The sequence below is a fragment of the Hippocampus guttulatus genome, chromosome 6 (assembly GCF_054856545.1).
Source record: "Hippocampus guttulatus isolate MCC_2025c chromosome 6, RoL_Hgut_1.0, whole genome shotgun sequence".
In the NCBI taxonomy this organism is placed as follows: domain Eukaryota; kingdom Metazoa; phylum Chordata; class Actinopteri; order Syngnathiformes; family Syngnathidae; genus Hippocampus; species Hippocampus guttulatus.
In genome coordinates this window covers 24654000-24676515 of record NC_141266.1, presented here as the reverse complement: position 1 = coordinate 24676515, position 22516 = coordinate 24654000, and the positions used below count along the sequence as shown (strand labels likewise).

The following is a 22516-nucleotide window of genomic DNA, read 5'->3' as shown; positions in this document are numbered from 1 at the left end:
ATCAAATATTTGCATTCAATGTCTACGCATAGACTTGCAATGCGCTATTTGACCGGTTAGAGGCAGTAATTAAGATGGCGACGCGTAATTCAATGACACAAAGAAGAAAAGGCGCTTTGTGATTGGTTGGAGTTATCAGAACTCGCGTCACAATAAGACGCAGGTTTTAGGTGGGAAAATGATTTCTCTACTGTGTGCAATTTTTAATCTGATTGCATAAAATCCCGTTGAGCGTAATCGCGTGTATAGTAAGTGAATGTCAGTTTAAAATTTGATTTGAATTTCGTGCCTTTTGGGTTGTTTATCGGCAAGGGAAAAGTTTACTCCCCATTGTTTGCTAGCTCGCTCGCAGGAGACATTCGTCACGTAATTTCTCGTTCAAATGACTATTTTCTCTTGCGGATATATGTTTATTAAGTGACGGTTAGTGTGTAACCACCTTAAAAGTGTTTATTCAATTACAAAGTGTCCGCAATGCCCGAAATCAAACTCCAGCACGTCGTGTCGTGCAGCACCGAGGACAACGTAAGTAGAATGTCTCGCTTGGGTTGTAAGAAGCTTCATTTAACCCGGTGGCAAGTTGTTCTTTGTAAGCATGAAACACGCGTCCTCCTTGTGGCAAACATCAGACTCACAAGGCGGACAACCTCCTGAGCTCGGATACGTACAGAAAGTGGAAAGCCGCCCGAGCTGGAGAGAAGCAGACGTCAGTCATTCTTCAGGTGACCCTTTCGTCTCGCCTCTTCGCGACGAAACGTGCCCTGTCACACTCTGCGAATGATGGGGATGAGATGTAAATATTTGGGGGGAATGAGGTGACGCTTTTTCGATCTCATTTCATGGAGATGTCTACTAAAGATAACATTACGCCGTTGCATAAATGAACCACCTGCGTGGCAGAAATATTTTCACTACGAATGTCGACTTTATGCTTGCCGTACCAAGTGGAATTAAATGAAAGTCAAATATCAACTCAACACTCTCACGACTTTGCAGGTTCACAGATGATTGTCATTAATTTCTCCATTCTGGCATTTCTAGTTCGAGAAGGAGGAACAGGTACACAGCGTCGACATTGGAAATGAAGGCTCGGCGTTCGTGGAGGTACTGGTGGGGAACTCCTCCTCTGTCAGAGATCAGGACTATGAGGTACCACCCAAACCGCATCTCCTCTTGCCCTCATTGACTTTTCACACATTGCCAACTTTAAACCCACTCTGCTGTGTTTTGGGCCTCTCAGGTGCTGTTGGTCACATCGTCCTTCATGTCACCCACGGAGAGTCGTAACGGCACCAACATGAACAGGGTGCGCTTCTTCGGACCCGGACAGCTGCAGAAGAGCACGGCGCAGGAGAAGTGGGACCGGGTGAAAATTGTCTGCAGCCAGCCTTACAGTAAAGTAAGGCTATCAATAAGCAGAGAGTGATCAACCAGTATGGCTATGACACAAACTAGCATGTGCCAGAAGTGCTAAAAAAAATGTTTTTGGGGGTAGCGTTCATGCTCAACTTGAGCTAGGAAGGTTGGTTCTGAATCTGTCGAAATCACTTGAGGTCGACAAGAGTCGCTGAGATGAAAACTGGCTCCATCCACACTATTACCTCAATTATTTATTTATATCGGGAGAGAATCGTGGTGGGACTGAGGTGTACCCCTGAGGAACTGAATTACAAAATATTGATCCGTTAGGATAGAAGTTCACAGACCAATCCAACAAGCTTGTGAAACACAAAATAACCTGCGCAAGTGTTTCAAAATATAAACATCAAGAACCGGGCCGTCCGATGAACACAAAATCCATCATGTATTTGCGACCAAATATGAGACCAGTACACTTGCCCAACCTAATTGTTATCCTTTCAAATATAACGTACACATGTCTGTGCCTCTTTTAGAACATCGCATACGGCCTGGCCTTCGTCAAATTCCACTCGCCTCCGGACAAGAATGAGCCTCCAGTGACATCCCCAGTAACCCCACTCGCACTGTTGTTGTTTTTTTTTTCCAACCTCCATTTTGTTTTGCCCTTAATTTATATTTTGATTTTTTTTGTTTGTTTGTTTTTTTTTTTGTTTGCTCCTTCTCTCTCCATGAGCAGAAATTGACCAAGCTGGGTCAGTTCCGGGTGAAGGACGACGCTCCCGCTTCAGGCTCCAGCATCCAGCCCGGCAGTCTCTTCTTCAGCGCCAAGTCCAGTCCTTCCCCCAAAGGCAAATGCATTCACCGGCTCGCCCTGTACAATGCGTTTAGCTCAAAATCAAGCACACCAGCTTTTATCCGTCCGTCCACCATCCGAGCCGCTGATCTTCTTTGAAAGGAAGCCAATACTGGCAGGGCGGAAGGAAACAATGACATCACATCCAATACGTCACATCATCCTGACATCAACAACAAGGTGTGTATGCGTTTACTTTGTCCTCATCCCATGCTTTTTCCCCCCCACCCCCTCCTGTAGCGTCCCAACAGAGTAACAAATTGAGCTACGCTGCCGCTGCCTTGCAAGCCGCCGGGCCCGCCGCCCCATCGTCGGCTCCTCCATCATCCTCCACCTCGCCACAGGTACTAATCTTCATCCTCCGTCTGAGGACGCCCAGTGACCATGAGAGCCTACACAACACACGATCCAACTTTCGCAAATCTCTCGTTTTACAAAGCCTTTTTCTAAGGCAATGGCGACATGTCGATTTTCGATTGGCGGTTTCCTGGCAACTGTTTCAGTCTGGGAGCTCAATAATAGGAATGTCTTGACTTCACAAACATGTTTGACTGCTTTTGTTCATGTTCACTTTTCAGACGAAAGCTTAAAGGGCACAAAAGTTGCTTTTTTGTTTGTGTTGAAATGCCCGAAGAGCGTTATGACTAAAACACGCGACAATACTTTGCCGTCTGTCTGGAGCTCTCCTCATTGCATCCCTCCATCGATGACATTTCGATATATCTCCATCCACCCGTTTAGGCACCCGCAAAGAAAAAGTTTGAATTCAGCAAAGAGCGTCAGTCGGCATCCGGGCCTCCTCCCGCCAAGAGAAGCAGCCCGGGGAGCTCGCCGGAATTCAAACCCGCAACTGCCAAAGTCAAGACCGGCACGCCGAGCCCCGGCACCTCCAGAGGTGCCCGGCTCACGCCGTCACCTCACAATTTCTTGCCCCCAACCCCGCTCTCCAACCTCTCCCGTTGATCTGCGCAGCCTCGCCGGCGACGGCGTCTGCCGAAAAGAAGCGTGAGAGTCGGCCCAAAGCAAAAGAGCAGCCAGCCAAAGGCGTGAAGACTCCCGAGCAAGTACCCTTCAAGCGCATCATGGAGGGAGTGGTGTTCGTCCTCAGCGGCTTCCAGAACCCCTTCAGGGGGGAGCTGAGGGAGAAGGCGCTGGACATGGGAGCCAAGTACCGGCCGGACTGGACGCCCGACTCGACGCACCTCATGTGAGTCGCCGTTCGATTCTCTTTTCTGACGTGTTTTCAAAAAATGATGACGCTCCGAGTCCATCATTCCCCTGCGCAAGTTTTCATCGACGGATGCTTGGACGTAATCATCGTCCTATTGTTATTGGAGCGCTTCGCTTCAAGCATGTTTACAATGATTTCAGTGTGCGCAGTAGGTTTTGTTTTTTCGGAACAATAATATTTATTTTGAGCTGACAAAGAAATGCTTTATGATCATGAATTATTTCAATAGTTTGATTGGAAAATAAAAGAGAGTTATGGATAGTCGATCACGAATAATCAAGGGGTTCTTCCCGCAGTAATGCTCTGTCTTATTTCACTATTCATGGCGTTGACGTACAACATGGCTCCGGCTCTTGAAGCGCCGCGTCGTCTGGCTTGATTTTAAATGAGATGTTGAAGAAGTTTTGTCAGCCGGCGGCAACGGAGCAGAACATTGAGCTTGCAAATCATGCTGCGCCTGTGTGCGTGTGTGTGTCTTTCCACTCATTAATGTCCAGCTGTGCCTTCGCGAACACCCCCAAGTACAGCCAGGTGAAGTCGGCGGGTGGCATGATCGTGCGCAAGGAATGGGTGATTGACTGCCATAAAAGGAAACAAAAACTTTCCTACAAGAGGTGAGCAAGGGCTGAACAAGAAAGGGCGTGGGTGTCTCCGCTGTGATAGACAAACTTTCAAAAGTAAGCTTCATCAGATTATATGTCAGTCACGTTCCATCTGGTAATATTCCGTGAATAGCACGCAGCCCCAAAAAAAAAAAAAAAAAAAAGATGGACCTCAACTTGAAAGGAATCTCACGCACGGCCTCCGCCGTGTGCCGGAAGGCGATGGACCGGCCGTCTGGCGCCAAACAAAGCTGCGGTGATGCAACTCGTATATTGCCGACGTCTCTCCCGGAGACGCGCCGCCGTGCCGCGCGCCCCGGCTTCCACTTAAGCCATCCTCCTCGGCCCCTTTACCACCTGGCCCTTTTGACGAGCTCGCCTTGCCTTTATTTACCGGCCGCATCTGCTATGCTTAATTAAAGCCGGCACTTACTTTGATGGCGTCGAGGGCCCGTAACCGACACTTGAGCGTCCGCGCCGACGTCACCGTACGAGTGACCGCTACCCGAAGAGTAATTATGCTGCCGCACGCGCACGGCGATCTGACGAGATTCCAGTCGCCAGATGCGCCGAGACGCCTTCCGCCTTTGGCCTTAATGAGCAAACGATAACGACTTCAGCTTTTGTTTCTTTTGAATGGATTCGTTCTGCTGGTAAGATAAAAAAAAAGCTTTCGATATGAGTTTCATGAACTCTGTGACCACGTAATTCAAACCGCTTGAACCTTAAATCAGCATTCCCCGTTGAAATGAATACAACTGACGTAAATCTGTTTCGGCCTCACCTGGGGAAAAAAAAACACTGCCACAAAAAATGGTCACGTCTTTTAGGGAAGGAAAATATCCCTTGACAATCATTTGTATAAAAACCGTCGTAATAATAATTAGAATGATGTGTGTGTGTGTGTGTCAGTTATTTGATGGATGGCGCAGAGTCAAGCTCAGAAAGCGACATGGAGGCAGACGAGCAGAGTGACGAGGAAGCCGGCACCAAGGTACCTTTTGCAAGCGGCCGCCCGTGGCAGCCCACCCGAATCGAGCCAACTGGGGGGGGGCCGCGGCGGGCTCCCGATCTTCATCCGGACTCTTCCCGCTTTGACAGTCGCCCCCGAGACCGGCGCCAGCCAATAAGCAGTCGGAGACGACCAAGGTGGACGAGTACGCCGGCTCCACCGACGTGGACGACGAACCGGGTTGGTGGCCATCGAACGTTTGCGTGGGACACGTTGGCGTATGCTTTCAAAAATGCAGCGGGAGCGAGACGGAGTTCGATTGTACTTTCTTGAGGTATTTAACGAGGAACTCGTCAACCGTCGGGCTCTCCGGCAAAATGATTTCATTTCGGCCAAATGCTGCAACGGCTCCAAACGAAGGGTCGTCGAGTGCGCGGGAGGCCCGAGTTGTCGTCACCTTTTCCAACTCGTCGGAACCAACGCAAAAAGCAAACGCTGCCGTTTGAGTGCGGCGGCGGGGGCCCGATGGCCGTGACGGGACTTGGGCATGATTCTCATTACTATGTTAATGCCGGGGCCGCGCGTGAAGTGGCCGCGGAAGCGCAAGAGAAAAAAAAAACGCCTACGAGAGCTGCGGCATTTTAATGAGCTCTCCGCGGTGCCTGCTAGCTGCCGTTTTTGCCCTGTCCCTTTTTTGTCTTTTTTTTTCCCCCTCCTCCGCCTGAACCGCAACCTTACAAAACGCTATTAATTCTCCGACACGAAACGCTTGGCCGCGTTCAAAATCGACCCGGCTCCTCCGGTGTAGAAAGGAAGAAATGTTGTGGCTTTTTTTGGGGTAATATTAAGGACGCCGTCCTCCATTTCTGCACTGCCTTTTGAATTTCAATCCGTTGAAACGTTGTCCTTTTAACTCATTCAGTACCAACCAATTCTAGACCAAGTCTGAAAAGACGTTTAAAAACGTCATTGGGAGTGAACGAGTTAATGACGTCAAGTGCATTGTGCGTAAAATGCGCTCTGCAAATCAAGCTGGCCGTCCTTGCCTAAACGGTCGGCGCCGCGCGCGTGTGACGATGGATTGACAAATGAGCATCTGTGTTCCCAGGCGTCGACGAGGACTCTGCCGGCGACACGGAGGACGAACTGCAGAGGTAAACCCGCCGCAAGAGATTTCAACGGCCCGACGTGACCTTGTGCTGCGACCGCAGCCAGAATACTGCAAGAGGTTCCCTCGTGAGGAAAATAGCCCCGCGGCACCTTTTGTAGGCGGTTGGGGAGTTTGCTTGTGTTGCCGTGTGACAAAATGACTTGACCTTCGGAGACCCGACAAGCAGCTTGCCGCGCGTTTTCAAATCCCTGCCCAAGCGCCGGGCTGCAATGTTGATCGCCGGCTTCTCCTCCGCCATACTAAACGTGGCTTGAAATCGGAATCTAAAAGCCTAACCCTGCCTATTTTGAAGCTCCAGTCCTTGCCTTTAAAAAAATAATAAGAAAAAAATCCCTACTTTGGATCCTTAACACTGGCTCGTGGCGAACCAAAAGAGCAGCACCCGGCGAGGCACGTAAGCGGTCGCTCGGTTCTTTGCGCGCCTGGTCAATGAGTCGCCCGCCGTCCGTCGCGCGTTTGGCCAGCTCGCCTCCGTGTCGGCCGGCGTCCGGTCGCTCCGCGACGCGGCGTGCCTTCGCCCCGTCTGCGCTTCGGTCAAGGGTGGCGGAAGACGAGCTAAATGCTCGGCGCTTCCTTCGTTGGCCGTGTCAGGGTGGAGAGCGAGAACAGGCGGAAGAATAGCAAAGCGCTCAAGCGGGATGAGGATCCCTACGCCGGCTCCACGGACGAGAACACGGACGCCGAGCAGGAGCAGGATCGGCCCATCCCGGACCTGCCCGGTTAGTCTCGGCGTCGCTTGCGGGCGGCCGCGCGATCTCGGCTTTTCGTCCCCGCCGATTGCCGTTTGTGTCTTGCAGACTACCTGGACGGGAAGCACTTTTTCCTCTACGGCAAGTTCCCCAACAACGAGAGGAGACAACTGGCGCGCTACATCACCGCCTTTAACGGGTAACTCATCCTTTTTGGGACCCTGAACTTTTCTAGCCCGTTGGTTTAGGTTTTGGATTCGGGATTCGACTCCGGATGAAAATGAAAATGTTACAAATTAGGGTTCGGCGTTCAAGTTTGAAATGATGGTTTCAAGGCATGATAGGGTTTCGATCCCTAGTCGGGGTTTTAAATGAGGGCGTCAAATCTGGATTAAGGTCTCAAATGAGGGAGTCATGCCTGGGTTTGAAACTGGGGTTAGGGCACGCGATCAGGGTTTCGAAAGAGCATTGGGGTTTTGTTTAGGGCTTCAAATTACAGTTGCAAGTCATTGTTTCACCCGGGGTCGGGCTTTCAAGTGGAAGTGTCGAGCAAAGGTCGCCTCAAGACAATCAAATGTTTCAGGGCAGGGTGAAGGTTTCAAATCTATCTCAAGATTTGAAAGTAAGCTTTTGAGACGGGGTTAGGCTTTCACACCGGCGCGTCAAACAAGGGTTGTTGGTTCGAATCCTGCGGTTTCATTTTCCAACAAGGTTCGGGTCTTCCGATTTGGGTTTCAAGCCCAGGTGAAGGTTTCCGAGACTCGGCCCGGGATTTCAAGCGAGGCCGAGTTTCCGAGCTCCAACAGAATCCCAAACGTCTTTGCGCGCTCTTGAGTTCACCTCCCATCAACCTTCGCTGATAGATTTGACTGGCCGCGCATGCGCAAAACCGGACCGGACTGAATTCCACAGGCCTCGCGTCAACACTTTGAACCTCTTCCTCCCTCGCAGCGTCCTGGAGGACTACATGTCGGAGGCGGTGCACTTTGTGGTGACGGGCGAAGGATGGCACGACTCTTTCGAGGACGTGAGTTCACTCGCCCATTGTGGGAACCTGCGAGCTGGGGGGGGGGGGGGGGGTCAAAATTTCAAAGCAACCAACTTTGACTCGGTTGGGTCGTTCGACGCAAGTTTTAGCTTTGCTGTTGTGAAAATTGGCTTTTGTGGCTTTCTCAACGAAGAAGAGTTTTTGTCGAAGCTCGACTTTGCCGTTTTTCTCCGGATGAAATCCTTTTTAGGCACTGATGGAGAACGGCAACCTGAATTTCGTCAAGCCGGCTTGGATCTACGCCATCGACCAGCGGCGGAAGCTGCTGCCCTACCAGCCGTACAGCGTGGTGCCCTGAAAACGACGCCCGCCTCTTTCTCGTCTCTTTTGCTCGTTTGACTCCGCGAACTACACTTACTTTTGGGAGATGTTTTCGTGCAAAGGTCGCATCAGCATCGACGCTAGATTGTTTGTTTAGAGAAGACTTCAACTGGCCTGCCTCAGGTGAGCCTGTCCGGGAATATCGGTCAGGGCTGCCGAGCGGCGACCATCGGCGGCGTCGGCGACGATAAGATGCTTTTTAGGAGGTGTTCGCAAAGTTACATATTTGGTTTTGTTTTGGCGGGGTTTTTTCTCCTCCGCTTTCCTTCCAGGGGACGATCTGAGATTTGATCAAAGTGGCTTTTGTAATCTTTTTTTGTGTCACGTTGCTCGCGAGAGATAAGATGGGTGCAACGTGTGTGAGGTTGTCGAAATAAACACTCAATTTTGAATGAACGGTGACGTCGACGAGGAGTCCTTTGTACCGGCTGCTTGACAGAGACCATGAAGCCCAAGGTTATTTATTTATTTATTTATTTTCAGAGCACTTTTGTTCACTTTTTTGGATGATGTTTCTGGGGGGATTTGTCCCCCGCCGATCGACGTCCATGGCTGCGTCATAAAAAAAGTGTTTTGTTTTTTGCCAATCTTGGCATAAACAACAGTAAAACATCCAGACCTCAAGGTAGCCGATTGAAAGGTCGGCGTTTTCTTCAGCTTGCCTTTGATTGGCTGATTCGCCTGTCAGTCAAGCCATTCAAAGTGCCTCAGGTGTGCTTCGGTTCCACTCCGCCAATGACGTGTCAGTTCCACCGCGTGCGCGCGTCTACAAAAGTCCGCCCATCCCCCCCCCCCCGCCGCCCCTACACGCGCCTCGAGCACTCTAACTTGGTGAGTGCCGAGTGGCTGCCAAAACGCGCAAAACGGGCGGCGAAGTAAGACCGCGCTGGTGAGGGGGCGGAAGCTCAGCGCGAGCGGCCGCGGTCGAGGCTCCGGACGCCGCTTTGCTCCATCCGACGAGGTGCTGACAAGAGGAGCGGACCCGAAGCCTGCCTGCCGCCGGGTACGTCAACTGTTCAAGCAACCAAGCTCTTATGGAAGGAGTGCTTTTTATTGTTATTACTCTGATCATGATGCGTCGCCGGACGCTGCGATGCAACATGGTCACTGTGAAATGACTGCAACGTTGACGTGTTTGAAATACAGCCCAGAGTTACCTTTGAACTTGGATTCCGAATAGATTTCTTCTCTTAATTCCCCGTGGCACGTTGTTGAATTTGCTGCTCCTTTTCAAGCTTTTGCGTTAATTCGACAGATTTGATCGAAATTAAAATTCCGTTGATATTCGGGCTTTTTATTCAAAGGAAATGTTGGGAGGTATGAGAAAGTGGACCTTTTAAAATGGGAGATAGAAGAAGAGAGCCTTTTTATTCATATACTGTATATATTAAAGAAATAATGGAATTCTGGCATTCAAATTGATAGAAAATGAGATCTATCTTTACAAGACTGGAATTCAATTTTTTTTTCATGATTTTAGATATACACACTCAACTTTTTAAATGTATGAGCAATCTTTTTTTAATGCTGGATTTTGCATCACTATATTCATCCAGAAAGTCGTTTTACAAAACATAGGTGAAGTTACGTTTTTTTTAATGAAAATATAGGAAAGACGTATTTTTAGTAGGCTACTTTGAAAAAAAGAATCAATGAAGATACATATGGAAAAACACGAATCACAACTTGATTTATAAAGCATTTTAAAAACAACCATAGCTGCGTCTAAAGTGCCGTACAGAAAGAAAAAAAATTATATATACAGTATATATCTGTGGCCGCATCCGGTTTTGGAACTCAACGAGGCTCTTTCAAGGACATGCCTGACAATCTGTGCGGGAAAAGGAGATCAAACCGATAACCTCCCGATGACGATCCGCTCAAACCCGCGGCAAGCGAGCGCACCCCACATCCCCCTCCCACCGGCATCACAACATATTTAGCCCACCATAAATCTGAACTCCAAAAGGTTGCGTTTTGCAGCTCTGACCTTGGAGCTGTTTACGAAGTTTGAGTTTTGTGGCCTCCAAATTTTCCGCCGTGCATTGGCCACATCTCATTACCCAAAATAGAATTCTGTTGCCAGTTAGCGTCCCGTATCTGTCTGGTATGTGTGGGTCCAATTTGGGAGCAACCGGGCAAAATCTCGACCAGTGTGAAATGACCCGAAAATGTCCTCTTTGAACCAAAGTGCCGGATTTGGTGGGTGTTTTCAGACAAGGTTTCTTGAGCATTTTTTCTGGGTCTGCCCGTGATGGACATGTCACTCAAAAAAAGGTGACAACTTGAAAATGGGGCAAAAAGGCCAAAATTAGGAATTTAAAAAAAATCTGTAAGGGTGGCCTTCACACGCCATTCCAGGCACGGAAGCTTGATGTATTGATTTTCAGTTTCAATCCAATGAACATAATAACTGTGTTGATTTCTTTCTTTTTACTTTTTTTATCTACCTTATTTTCTGTCAAATTATTACTGTATATATGTTTTATGTTCAATAAACAAACAAACAAACACGGTTGACACCCTCTGTCTTTTTCAACCACACGGCACTCGTTCTCAGTCGATTCATGATGGACGAAGGTAATCTTCCCGAGAGAAACTCGCTCCCTTTGCTCACTATCATTGTTTGGAAAAACAAGACGCTTGCGTACAAATCCATTTCTCCGCGGCACTTGCCGTCTTGAATCACACATCACGCGACGCAGTCTGAGAGGATTTTGGGGGGGGCGGGGGGTTGGTTGAAAAGAATTTGGGGGAGGGTGGCACGATAGCGGAAAGCGCATCCATCACGGACGGAGTCATCTCCTCCCGCTGCGTCTCATTTCGTTTTAGCTTTTTATTTTTAGCGTTTGGATGAGAAGGACAACCACCTTTGAGAAATGTGATGTCGGCCATGTTTGTCAGCCAATTTTATGGCGTGTGATGTATGACGGTGGTCGCCGTGGCGCCTGCAGCTTCCTGTTGTTGCGAAATCACCACCCGCTGGATACCAGTTAAGAATAATGAAGCTTTTTTTTTTTGTTTTGTTCCTTTGTTTACAAATAGCCTCTGAAAATAAGTGTGAAAAAATGCGGCAACTTGGTACGCCCGAGTACCGTTCAGAATACAAATGCATTTTTTTCCTAGCAGATGAGAACGTTTGCGTGAGGTCGGCCATGTTTGTTGATATGTCCCGCTGATCGTCCATGCGGACGTCGACAACCGCGAGTTGTGTCGAGTAAGTCACGCGTCTCAATGCTTGGGACATGCATTTTCGGCGCACAAGCCAATCTGGTTTGCCGTGACTGAGTCGGAACTCGTTTTCAAGAATGTCTTCCAATTGAGCGCACTGGCGGCTTTGAAAATGAGCTAATTTTCTTCTTTTGCGTCACCACTTTTCAGAGCCAACACGTCCACCGAGGCATCACCATGACTTCTCACAACAACTCCGCCGACATTTCCCTCCTTCCTCCTCCTCCACCACTGCCCTCCTCCTTACCGTCAACCCCCCATCTCAACTCCTCGCCGGCCTTGGCCTCCGCCACCCCCTCGTACATCCCGCCGTCCTTGGCCGGCAATTGCAGTGGAGGAGCGTCCTCGCCCTCCTCGCCGCCGTACAACTTCTACGCCGTGCTGCTCGTGCTGCTCATCTTCTGCGTGGTGTTCGGCAACGTGCTGGTGTGCGTGGCCGTGTCGCGGGAAAGAGCCCTGCAGACCACCACCAACTACCTCATTGTTTCCCTGGCTGTGTCTGACCTGCTACTGGCCACCCTGGTCATGCCTTGGGGGGTCTACCTGGAGGTAGGACGGCAAAGACCCACTCGCAGTTTTCATCCCGATATGGTCATCCATTGTTTCCTTACCAGAAGACTGTAAAAAAAAAAAAAAAAACGCTCAAAGACCAAGCTAAATGCGCTTGCGGATATTTTACTGAGCAGTCATTGCTGGGGAAACAATGCAGGGCAGAATAATCGGTGCCCCACAGTCCGATTCACAGTCGAAACACACACACACACAGCCAAAAAATAAAGATAAATACACATGCAGTTATTGAACTGAGTAGCGGTTGCTGGGCAGACTTTGTGGGGGCAGAATTCATTGTGCCCCACCATCCCATTTACCATCACATTCACCATGCTGGTCTTTTTCCAGAGGCCTAAAGGAAACACACACACACACACACACACACACAACACATAAGCTATAGAAAAAGGTTCAACACACTTGCAGTTATTGAACTGAGCAGCTGTTGCTGGGCAGACTACGTGGGGCAGAATCATTTTTGCCCCGCAGCTCGATTGGCCGCTTAGTTCACATCGCACATTACAAAATGTGAATGTTACGTTCACCGAAGATTCTCAATTGTGAATCCAGCTCGCCATAATCGGACGTCTGCTGTCGAAAATGGACGGTGGATCATCATTCGACGAGATTGGCCCGTCGGCCAGAATGTACGCCGCCGAAAGTCTTCTTGCCGCAGCTCAGCTGCCGCCAGAATGAGAAGAGACAAGTGAAGGAGTGATGCTCTTCCGTCCGAAGCAATTTAATTTGAGGAATCGTTGTCATTGGGGCAACCGTTAAAGTGAATTATTTCAAAATGTAAGTGTGACGAATTGCGAGCTCCCGTCTTGGCGGACAATAAACGATTCATTTTGAGGGGCTAATTAATCACCGTCGTGGCGGGCGCATTGTGCAAGATGTGCAGTCGATGGACGGATTGCGCCTCTCGGACATGGCCGCCGTCCTTTTGTGGGAGTGGGCTCATTGCGCGCGTTTGAACTCGAAGGTGGTGGGCGAGTGGCGCTTCAGCCTGATCCACTGCGACGTCCTGCTGACGCTCGACGTGATGATGTGCACCGCCAGCATCCTCAACCTGTGTGCCATCAGCATCGACAGGTACGTGAGTTTTACTCACTTTTGCAAAAACGGGCCGCCGTACATCTTCCGAGTCACCGGGGCCGCGTGTCTTTCCGCAAAAGACGGGTCCACCGAGGGTTCGACCGTACTGCAAAAGTGGCCTTTCCTTCAAAGCTAAACAAGACCATGACGACTTTATGTCAAGTTGACTTGGATTTGCAAAGCCCGATCTGTGTGCGCGCCGCAGGTACACGGCGGTGGCCATGCCCTTGTTGTACAACACGCGCTACAGCTCCAGGAGGAGGGTGGCGCTGATGATCGCCGCCGTTTGGTTCCTGTCTTTCGCCATCTCCTGCCCGCTGCTCTTCGGACTCAACAACACCGGTAGCACACAAAACATCAACCGCCTTTGAGAGGTGGAATGAGCCGAGGTGATCGAAGTGCGTTTTCCTGTCTCCCAGCGGATCGCGAAGGCACCACGTGCAGCTTCGCCGACCCGGCCTTCGTGGTGTACTCGTCGGTGGCGTCCTTCTACGTGCCCTTCATCGTCACCCTGCTGGTGTACGCTCAGATCTGCGTGGTCCTGCGCAGGCGCGGCCGACGCATGGGGCGCCCCCGAGGGCGCGGCGGCGGGCCCGAGGAGCCGCGGCGGCACAGGAAGGTAGCGGGGGCGTTTTCATGGCCGTTTTGTTTGTTGGTGGAGCGTCTTGCAATTTCTCAACATTTTATTGAACTACGAAGTAAATATCGAGTTGATCGGCGAGCACAAGCTTCGATCAAAATCAAACCGGATCAATCAAGGAAAGCTGCGTCGTCACCATGTCGACCCCGATCGCATCGGGACTTGTCATGTGATTCCGCCTCCCAAGAAATTTGTTGGTGGCTTGATGGAAAAGCACAAAAGTGGTTCTGGTGATCTTCGTGCAAGGGTTCGGGTAAAAACAAAGACCTTGGGGGTGGGAGGTCAGTTTTGTGCTTTTGGACTGTTGACGGGTAAACTGGAACACAAGAAACTCGGAAGCAGATCTTGGATTTGACTTTAAAGGCTCTCGAAGTTACAATACAACAAAAATGGAGTTGGCTCCCTCCATTGCTTCTAGTGGCGCTGAAAAAGCGGGCGTAGTCGTCGTGCGTACACTTCAAGCGGCCAAGTTGAATCGAAAATAGACACGGTAGCAATTGCATGAAAGGACTGACTTTTAGAATGGACTTTTCTGCTCCCGGTAGTCATGGCCGCGATGCGTCTTTGGACACCGAAATGGAGAGCGCCTTGTTGTTAGCGAGCAGGCTAACCACGACGGTTCACGAAATCCCTCCGAGAAAGACAACGCGAGCAAACATTTTCCACCCTGGGCCGCCAGGAAAAAGCCGACAACGGAGGTTCGCTTCTTCCCGGTCTTTCCGTTTGTGTCTTCCAGAATAAATGTACTCAGCCGGAGGATGTGAAGCTCTGCGCTTTGATCCTGAGACCCTCCACCGCAGGGCCCCGGCGCAAGCGGGCGGTGAGTCTTTCTTCTGGGCGGCCGGATTGAGATGCGAGGCCTCCGCGCGTGATGACTTGATGAAATGTTGCATCTGCTTGTTGGAGACGCTGGTGAAGGAGGCGGAGGTGCGCCCTCTGGAGGCGGAGCGCCGTCATTTTCTGCCGCAGCCCGAACAGAGCGCGGCCGCGCCGGCCGGCGAGCGGACGTCGCGCCCGCGTCCCGGCCGCGCGACCATCTCGCTGTCCGTCTCGGTGGAGCCCGCCACGGCGCTCCCGTGCGCGGTGACGCGCTCGGCCCTGACGCCCCGCCCCCCCACGCTGCGGGACGGCGTGCGGGGCCGCGAGGGCTGGCGGGAGCGCGGCGGCGGCGGCGGCGGCGTCACCAAGGAGAGGTCCAGGGGCAGGATGTCGCAGCAGAAGGAAAGGAAGGCCACGCAGATGCTCGCCATTGTGCTCGGTGAGCCGCCCCGTGGCACACACAAATCGGATCGCGATTGGAGTGGAGAGAGAAAGGAAACTGAATCCGATGGCAACAGTTCAAATCAAACCCTTCTTGAATCTTATCCCAGCCCATGTATGAAGATAAATCTTGTAATATCGGCTGATTAAATAGGCCAACCAATTGAGATGTTTGCCCCCCCTCAGGCGTGTTCATAATCTGCTGGCTGCCCTTCTTCTTGACGCACGTCCTGAAGGCTCACTGCGCCAGCTGCTGCATTTCGCCGTCGCTGTACAGCGCCGTCACCTGGCTGGGCTACCTCAACAGCGCCGTCAACCCCGTCATTTACACCACCTTCAATGTGGAGTTCCGCAAGGCCTTCATCAAGATCCTCCTCTGTTGACCGCCTTCCGACGTCGAGGCGATCGTCGCGGGACGATCGCGTCACATGGCGACGAGCACGCGAAGGATCGATCGAGTGTCGCTTTTTGCATTTGGAAGATTTTCCAAACGTTCACTTGGGGTACCGTAAGCACAGCGTTCGTGTTCAAATTGCGCATCGCCTTACAGTGGCTTTGCAAAAATATGACATTTGTAACTTTTTAGGAGTAAAACCTCCGTTTTGTTTTTGATAAACACTTTGCTCTACTCTCTTGTATTTTTTTTTCTCGCAAGTCAGGATGAGATAATAAAATGTACAGATCACTTTTTTCTTTTTTCTTTTTCAAGCAACACTGGTAAGAGCATGAAAACAAAGAGAGAAACCTGCATCCAAATGTTTCTCGCTATGCATCCGGAGACGGAAACGAAAACAAAATGCCCAAAAGGAACAAGCGCAAACCTGCATTTCGAGCAATGGACCCCCCGTGCAGATTGTAAGAATTCCTAAACGAGGTGGCCTCGTCGGGGGGGGGGGGGGGGGGGGGAACTATCCCTGGTGGAATTCCCTGTCCCTGTTTATTGCAAGTGTTTGGAGGGGACGTTGTCTCCAAATTAAATTCCAAGACACTGAACTTGTCTTTGCTAATTTAATACCACAAATAGGAATCATGTCATTGCGTCTTTATTCAGTGTTATCAAAGCACATAATGGGCGTGCGTGTGGAGATGCGTGTGCGCTTGTGGGTTTTGTGAGCGCTAGCGTGACCAGATCCGAAACCGGATACATCCCAGACATGGCAAAAGGGGCTGCTAGACGCTACCCTTGAGAATTCTCCTCCCTCATTTGTTCTTCATTTTGGTACTCGACTGCTTGCTCAAGGCCAAAACGAGGTCGTCTACGTTTTTCCTCCGTGCCGTGGATAAAGTGAGAGCAAATTGACCCTCGTCTTCCCGCGGGGGTGCAGAGGTGAAATTAGGAAAACATTTGCGGGAAATGGCAAAACAAGCGAAGGGCAGCGAAGGGCGTCATCGTGTATGGAGAGATTGTATACGTTGTTCAAGAGCCTCGTCGTGTCGTATGGCAACTCGCAAATCGAAGGTGGAATTTCATTCGGTCTCCATTTTAACCTTGAATTGGAAAACGCAGAGAAAAGTCCTCTGGGATAAAAAATAATTTTGGCGGGCGGGTGGGGGACAATTTTAATATGATAATGTGATATGGTCTTCTATACAAGTGAATATAAAGTGGAGAAAGGAAGTCCACAATAGATGAGCTAAATGAAACTAAAATATTAAAATGAAATGATTTTTTTTATGAAGTCACACAAATATATGCAATAAGATAATCATAAAAATGAAAAATAAATACATTCATGTCACCCTAATTATTTGTCTAATGCAAACGTAACTTGATTTTAAGAAATCAAGAGTGTGTGTGTGTGTGTGTATACATTTAAATAGTTTGGCCTTCTATTTCGGTCCATGAGCGGGTCAGAAAACGAAAAAGCTTTCAGTCTGATGCAGGCGGAAAAAATGTCGATAATCATATTATCATTTCATACCCATAATCATAATGCATAAACCATTAGTGTCATAAGTGGAGCTATGCAAATGGACTTCAACGTCAGCGCAAATCTGGTTCCTGTCACGAGACGCCAACAGGTCTCCTCGGAATTTGACATCTCCAGGCTTAATTCCTTCACTTTCCCCACAGCAGTCACTCGAGTGTCTGCCGCATCGTGATTAACGGGGAAAGGACTTGCTGCATGCTGACAAGACTTGAAGCTTACTTTCAGTGATTTGCCTTGTTGCTCGAGACAGTTTTACTTCACAACATGACATTTTGTCAGGTGTCTATCGCAGGTACAGCCACCAAAAAAGTCTCAAGAGAGTTCCTATTTTGATGTGGCATTGTTTTTTTTAATTAATCCAGTTTGTTTTTTTTCATATATTTTTTTAATGGTTTGTTTTCGTTGAGTTTTATTTCTTGATTTATTTGTTGCGCGCAAGGCTCGTAATCGACAAGTGAAACTCGCCTTTGAAAATAACGTCAAGTGAAAACATGTAACATGAAATATTTCAAAATAAAAATACAATGGTATGATAAACAAGTAGGTGTCTGTTCTGTGGTATTATTATTTTTTGTTAAGTGGTCGGTAACGCGTTTTAATACACCTGCAGCTGTTGCGAAAACGCTATGTCGAGAAAGATGCGTTGGATGGGAATTGCGTCAGTCTTGAGTGACGGCGTCTCTTTTGGGTAGAACTCCATTTCCCGACAGTGCCCGCGTTGAGACGTGACCCAGCACACACCGCGGCTTTGAGAGGATGAGGCCAAGATGGCGACGAAAGCTAGTACAGAGGGCCCTCCTCCTTTCGATTGTCCATCATGGTGAGAAAGTGCACTATCTGATCGTATAACCTTGGGGCGCGGTAAGGTCGCCGATGCACCGAAAACCCGTCAAAGGTTTACAAAGTTGGATGAAGCTCGTTTAGCGAGTGGCGTTTTGTGCTCTTCGCTGGTGTCGCTAGCCTTAGCGTGTCGCCGATGCTTAGCAGCTCGCAATGTTAGCACCGAGGGACTTCACTGAACATGTCGATCGCATCTGAAAATGATCATTCTATCAGTACCGGAGGCAATTTATTTACACAACGATGAAGGGAAATTGCTATGTTTCGTGTATGTACTTAACGATGTGTCTTTTTCTGCACGAGCGTGGTCGAAATCAATGGTAGCGTTTGAAAACTGTCAGTCGTGACTCTCATTCATTGCACTTGGGTCTCTTGCGAGTGTGATTATGCTTAGTTTAACATGCACTTGATTTCAGGGGAGGCAAGCCACCCGTCGGGCTCCACCTCGATGTGATGAAAGGAGACAAACTGATCGAGGTAAGCCGAGTGTGACATCCACACCGTTTCTCGACGGCAACCTGCCTGGGGCAGTTTGTTTTTTGCGGCGTCCCGCTTTTGTAAGCTTGAGGTTTGTAATGCAGAAAATTAGCACAGACGGTTCTATTTATACACGACTTAATGCACTAACAAAAGAGAATTTATGCTATAAATAATGGCTTGATAAAGCGTGATTAATTTATGTTGAGCAAGTAGTCACATGGAAAACGGTGTGCCTTTAAATATGGGTTTGGCCAGCGAGTGACATCAGGAACATGGTGGCTTGGTCTCTGGAACAAGGTTTTGGCTTCGGTAAGATGCTTGGCAGTGGTTTCATTTTATTTTTATTTTTTGTATGACTGTCCTGCCCCACTCGGTGAACGGGTGGTGTCATTTACAGAAATGTCCTAATCCCCAATTTGCGGTATCTTGGTGCCAAAGAACTACGTTGAATTGAGTTGAGGAGCTTCATTCAGAAAAGCGCGCAGGCTTTCGCAACAGCTGCAGCTGTAGCAAAGTGCTTCGCTGCCATCTTTTGGCATGTAGTGTCAAGGAACTGCGTCGGAGAGAGTTGAGGAGTGTCATGCAGACAAAAGTAGTGGCTTGGGTTTATCTTTGCTTGGGCGCTAAATTGATGTGATCATTTTGTTCATTTTATTTCATTACATGGAAGAAGCGGACACATTTTTGCATTCAATTGCTCATTTGAATAAAAAGAAGCAAAGCCAAGGATAAATCGAATAATTTCTGCCTCTTTTCACAGAAAATATCACATTTAAGGAATTTGATTCTTCCATGGTATATTTTTCCACTTAAATTTATGTCACGATAGATACCGATACTGTGGAGGGAATTTCATTTATACCTTGGCATGAATTGTAGGCCATATTACTCAGCGCTCGGTGTCCATTTGAAGCAAAAATATTAAACGTGTCATCTTACACTTTTGTACAATGAACATGTAAATTACTACAAACCTTTTGGAGAAAGAAAAAATCTTTGAGAAGTGTGTATTATGTTGAATTGAATAGCACCAGATACAAGCTCGGCAGCCCGGTGAGTCCCAGTTGTGTTGCACGCTGGCCTCCCGTCCTCCCCGTGGCTGCACGGCTTCCGGAAGGTGCGAGAGCAACACCGAGCCCTGATATTTAAGCTTCTCAGTGGGGAGCGCCACTGTTGAGTTATGGCTCAGAGGCACAGCTGAGCCACTGCAAATCGTTGCCTGGCCGACCCGTGCGCCTACTGACAGCGGGCTTTCTTCTCTGGTCTTTGTTTTTTTTGTTTGTTTCTCTCCTTTTCCCAGAAACTGATCATCGACGAAAAGAAATTCTACTTGTTTGGCCGCAATCCGGACTGGTGCGACTTCACCATCGACCATCAGTCGTGCTCGCGCGTCCACGCCGCCTTGGTCTACCACAAACACCTGAAGAGGCTCTTTCTTATCGACCTCAACAGCAGTAAGATGCCATCAAAAGGAATTTGCACAAATGGAGGCCTCAAGTCGAAGTGAATCTGGTACCGACGCAATTGGCGGAGTTGCGGTCATTTTTTTAAAAAAATGTCTTTTTTTTCCTTCTTTTTTTTAAAGTGAGTTGACAGAAATTGCTAAATTTGTTAAAAAACAAACAAATCCTCTTCTCAATAATATATCGGTAACCTCCACAGTCGGATAACTAAATGTCTGTCGCTACTACATGAGATCATTTATTTCCACACACACAAAAAAAATTCTATTAAAAAGATAAAAGTCAGGCAGTTGCATTGCCACGCAACTTTAGCCGGCCCGTGAAATCTCACAGCCACCAGATTGACTCCAATCAAGTTTGGTATTCTCCCACTTCTCCAAGTCTTGCACGCACCCTTTTGATTGTTGATTGTTGACGGTTGCCGCCGTTACCGTTTGCAGCCCACGGTACCTTCCTCGGGCACATCCGCCTGGAGCCGCACAAGCCCCAGCAGGTTCCCATCGACTCCACTCTGTCTTTCGGGGCATCCACGCGGACGTACACCATCCGAGAGAAGCCCCAAAGCCAGGGAGCCGCCGGCGGCGGGGACATTAAAATCGGCGACGAGGACGAGCTGAAGGGGCTTCTCGGGCTGCCCGAGGAGGAGACGGAGCTGGAGGTCTGTTGGCCGGTTGAGCGCCGTGACGTTTGTCAAAGGAGCGTTGGGGTCGGATTTCAGCGCCCTGCCCCTTTTTACCGCCAGAACCTGACCGAGTTCAACACGGCCCACAACAAGCGCATCTCCACGCTGACCATCGAGGAGGGCAACCTGGACATCCAGAGGCCCAAGAGGAAGAGGAGAAACTCCCGCGTCACTTTCAATGACGAGGACTCCATCATCAATCCGGGTACGCCTGGAAAATATTTTCCTCGGTAAAATTATGATTATTTGGGGGAACAAAGCCAAAGCTAACCGAAAGGACATTTTGCCTTCGCAGAGGACATCGACCCTTCGGTAGGACGCTTTCGGAACATGGTGCAGACGGCCGTCGTCCCCATCAAGGTAAGAATCTTGAAGGCCGATCGCGTTATTGATCTGGCCCACTTTGCGCAGTGGTTTCTTTGCGCTTTGACTGGAGTGTCATCAGAAACTGTATTTATAAAAAAAAACAATGGGCCTTTTTCTGACCATGCTGTGATCGCGCACCCCCCCTGTGGCAGAAACGTCGCTCCGAGGGCCACAACACGTTGGGCCTAGACGACTTTGCGTCCAAGCGAGTGCACGGATACTCGCTGAGCGGCGGTCTCTATGGCGACCTGCCCCCCACCAGCCACGAAACGCAGCCCACGGGAGCCCCGGGCGGCGCCTCCATGCAGGGCGGCCTCCCCTTGCCCTTCCCCAACCCGGCCCCGGAGGTGGACCTGGCCCCCGAGGCTCCCCGACGCCCCGTCACCCTCGCCCCCGCCCCGGTCACGGTGCCCTACCTCCCAGAGACGCACAACGAGCCGCGCAAAAAGAAGTACGCCAAAGAAGCGTGGCCGGGCAAGAAACCCACGCCGTCGCTACTCATCTGAGACGCCCCCCCCCTGACCCCCTGACCCTCCACCTGCTGACTCTCGAGTACCGGTGGGGCGACGCCACTCCCTCCTCACGTCTTATTTTAGCGCCGAGGCGCCCAAGGAGCTGCGTACGAGCGAGATAACGAGACACCAGTTGGAGCCACCGTTAGAAGCGTCACATTTGTTTCTTCTATGTTTTACACTTGTTTTACACTCTTTTCAATGTTTTTTGCAAATGCTATTAATAAATGGCAAAAGGATATTTTTATACCCCGTACTTTAGTGTGACAAGGCACGACTTTCAGGAGGGAAGTGGATGTGTTTTTTATGTAAATACACTGCTCACAAAAAGTTGGGGAAATTCCAGTTTGAACCTTGAGAGGTCAATTTCATTTGACCTTTTATTTGATTTTTTTCATGTAAATTCGGGCTGATTGATTTTGAAAAAATCAAATTGCGATTTCCTCAATATTGCGATTACCATTTAATACGTCATTATTTTGTCAAGAAGCTTCCCGTGTATTTTTCACCATTGTGGGATTTCTTACGCATACGTTAATGCTTTTGTTTTGAAGGTTCGGCTTCGGCAAAAACAAGCACAAGCTGTGAATTCGGATGAAAGACGCTTTATCTACTTCAGTTAAGAGTTGGTGAACTTGCTAAGTGTCCTTTTCAATAACTCCCACAAAATTCTACCAAACGAGTGTAGCGTAAACATAAGTCAGAGAATCATGAATCACATGGCAACAATATAGCAAACAAATCTGTCGCTTTATTCCTTCAACCTGACATGTTTCATCAAGCGATATGTAAACATGCAATTGCATTTCAAAAACGCTGCACTCGACACTATATAAGTGAATTAAATATACACACAATTTTCAAAAAAAACAAACAATAAAGCCTACTACACGCCGGGTTTTTTCCCCCGATAAATTGCAACCTTTGTGTTTTGAAAATTGCCTTCTGCTACACTGTGATGTTGATTTGACTTCAATGAATTGTTCAGCTTTATTTTCAGTGCCGATTTCCAACTGTGGAACGTTTTTGTGAAATTGCTACCCGAACCTCAAAGGCGGACCTGGCCCCGAGCCTCTCCGGCGCCCCGTCAACTCCGCACCGAATGCAAAACCAAACGTTTCGTGAGTCGTGTATTCGCTCATGACATTGTATTTTAACTCCGCCTCTGTGATGTGTTTGACTCGATGGTGATTAAAAAAAAAACTGCCGGATCAGCACGAGCGACTTGAGCGCGC

At 49.2% G+C, this 22516-nt stretch overlaps 3 protein-coding genes and 1 non-coding gene across 5 annotated transcripts; all 4 read left to right on the top strand.

Annotated features, from left to right (window-relative positions):
* The first annotated feature begins 120 nt into the window (after positions 1–120).
* Positions 121–8625, top strand: xrcc1 (X-ray repair complementing 1). 2 transcript variants are annotated; one of them, XM_086114570.1, is made up of 18 exons: positions 121–170; positions 467–525; positions 630–722; positions 1042–1149; positions 1241–1399; positions 1896–1970; positions 2099–2210; positions 2456–2559; positions 2957–3110; positions 3188–3422; positions 3944–4060; positions 4961–5042; positions 5150–5240; positions 6109–6154; positions 6763–6890; positions 6969–7059; positions 7812–7887; positions 8099–8625. In XM_086114570.1, exons 2-18 carry the CDS (start codon positions 475–477, stop codon positions 8204–8206), a joined length of 1830 nt encoding a protein of 609 aa, XP_085970696.1. In that variant the 5' UTR covers positions 121–170; positions 467–474; the 3' UTR covers positions 8207–8625. The 2 variants fall into 2 exon arrangements, with proteins under 2 accessions (XP_085970696.1, XP_085970695.1); XM_086114569.1 differs by having other exon boundaries at positions 128–525.
* An 84-nt stretch (positions 8626–8709) lies between these two features.
* drd2l (dopamine receptor D2 like) lies at positions 8710–15532 on the top strand. Its single transcript, XM_086114578.1, has 8 exons — positions 8710–9232; positions 11611–12009; positions 12995–13104; positions 13313–13449; positions 13527–13726; positions 14484–14567; positions 14654–15005; positions 15194–15532. Exons 2-8 carry the CDS (start codon positions 11638–11640, stop codon positions 15388–15390), a joined length of 1452 nt encoding a protein of 483 aa, XP_085970704.1. The 5' UTR covers positions 8710–9232; positions 11611–11637; the 3' UTR covers positions 15391–15532.
* A 2111-nt stretch (positions 15533–17643) lies between these two features.
* On the top strand, positions 17644–21522 carry LOC147204370 (nuclear inhibitor of protein phosphatase 1-like). Its single transcript, XM_086113429.1, has 7 exons — positions 17644–17758; positions 18195–18255; positions 19559–19712; positions 20162–20379; positions 20464–20608; positions 20699–20763; positions 20922–21522. The coding sequence occupies exons 1-7, from the start codon at positions 17706–17708 to the stop codon at positions 21273–21275; spliced, it is 1050 nt and encodes a 349-aa protein (XP_085969555.1). The 5' UTR covers positions 17644–17705; the 3' UTR covers positions 21276–21522.
* LOC147204371 (small Cajal body-specific RNA 1) lies at positions 19284–19457 on the top strand. Its single transcript, XR_015101294.1, has one exon.
* Positions 21523–22516: the final 994 nt, after the last annotated feature.

Excerpts from the sequence above, each read along its gene's own strand:
- xrcc1 (XM_086114570.1), top strand. The coding sequence starts at position 475 with ATGCCCGAAATCAAACTCCAGCACGTCGTGTCGTGCAGCACCGAGGAC. Across the intron at positions 1,150-1,240 it reads TCAGAGATCAGGACTATGAG|GTGCTGTTGGTCACATCGTC; the intron begins GTACCACCCAAA and ends TGGGCCTCTCAG. Across the intron at positions 4,061-4,960 it reads CAAAAACTTTCCTACAAGAG|TTATTTGATGGATGGCGCAG; the intron begins GTGAGCAAGGGC and ends TGTGTGTGTCAG.
- drd2l (XM_086114578.1), top strand. The coding sequence starts at position 11,638 with ATGACTTCTCACAACAACTCCGCCGACATTTCCCTCCTTCCTCCTCCT. Across the intron at positions 12,010-12,994 it reads CTTGGGGGGTCTACCTGGAG|GTGGTGGGCGAGTGGCGCTT; the intron begins GTAGGACGGCAA and ends TTGAACTCGAAG. Across the intron at positions 13,105-13,312 it reads TGTGCCATCAGCATCGACAG|GTACACGGCGGTGGCCATGC; the intron begins GTACGTGAGTTT and ends TGCGCGCCGCAG.
- LOC147204370 (XM_086113429.1), top strand. The coding sequence starts at position 17,706 with ATGGCGACGAAAGCTAGTACAGAGGGCCCTCCTCCTTTCGATTGTCCA. Across the intron at positions 18,256-19,558 it reads AAGGAGACAAACTGATCGAG|AAACTGATCATCGACGAAAA; the intron begins GTAAGCCGAGTG and ends TCCTTTTCCCAG. Across the intron at positions 20,380-20,463 it reads AGGAGGAGACGGAGCTGGAG|AACCTGACCGAGTTCAACAC; the intron begins GTCTGTTGGCCG and ends TTTTACCGCCAG.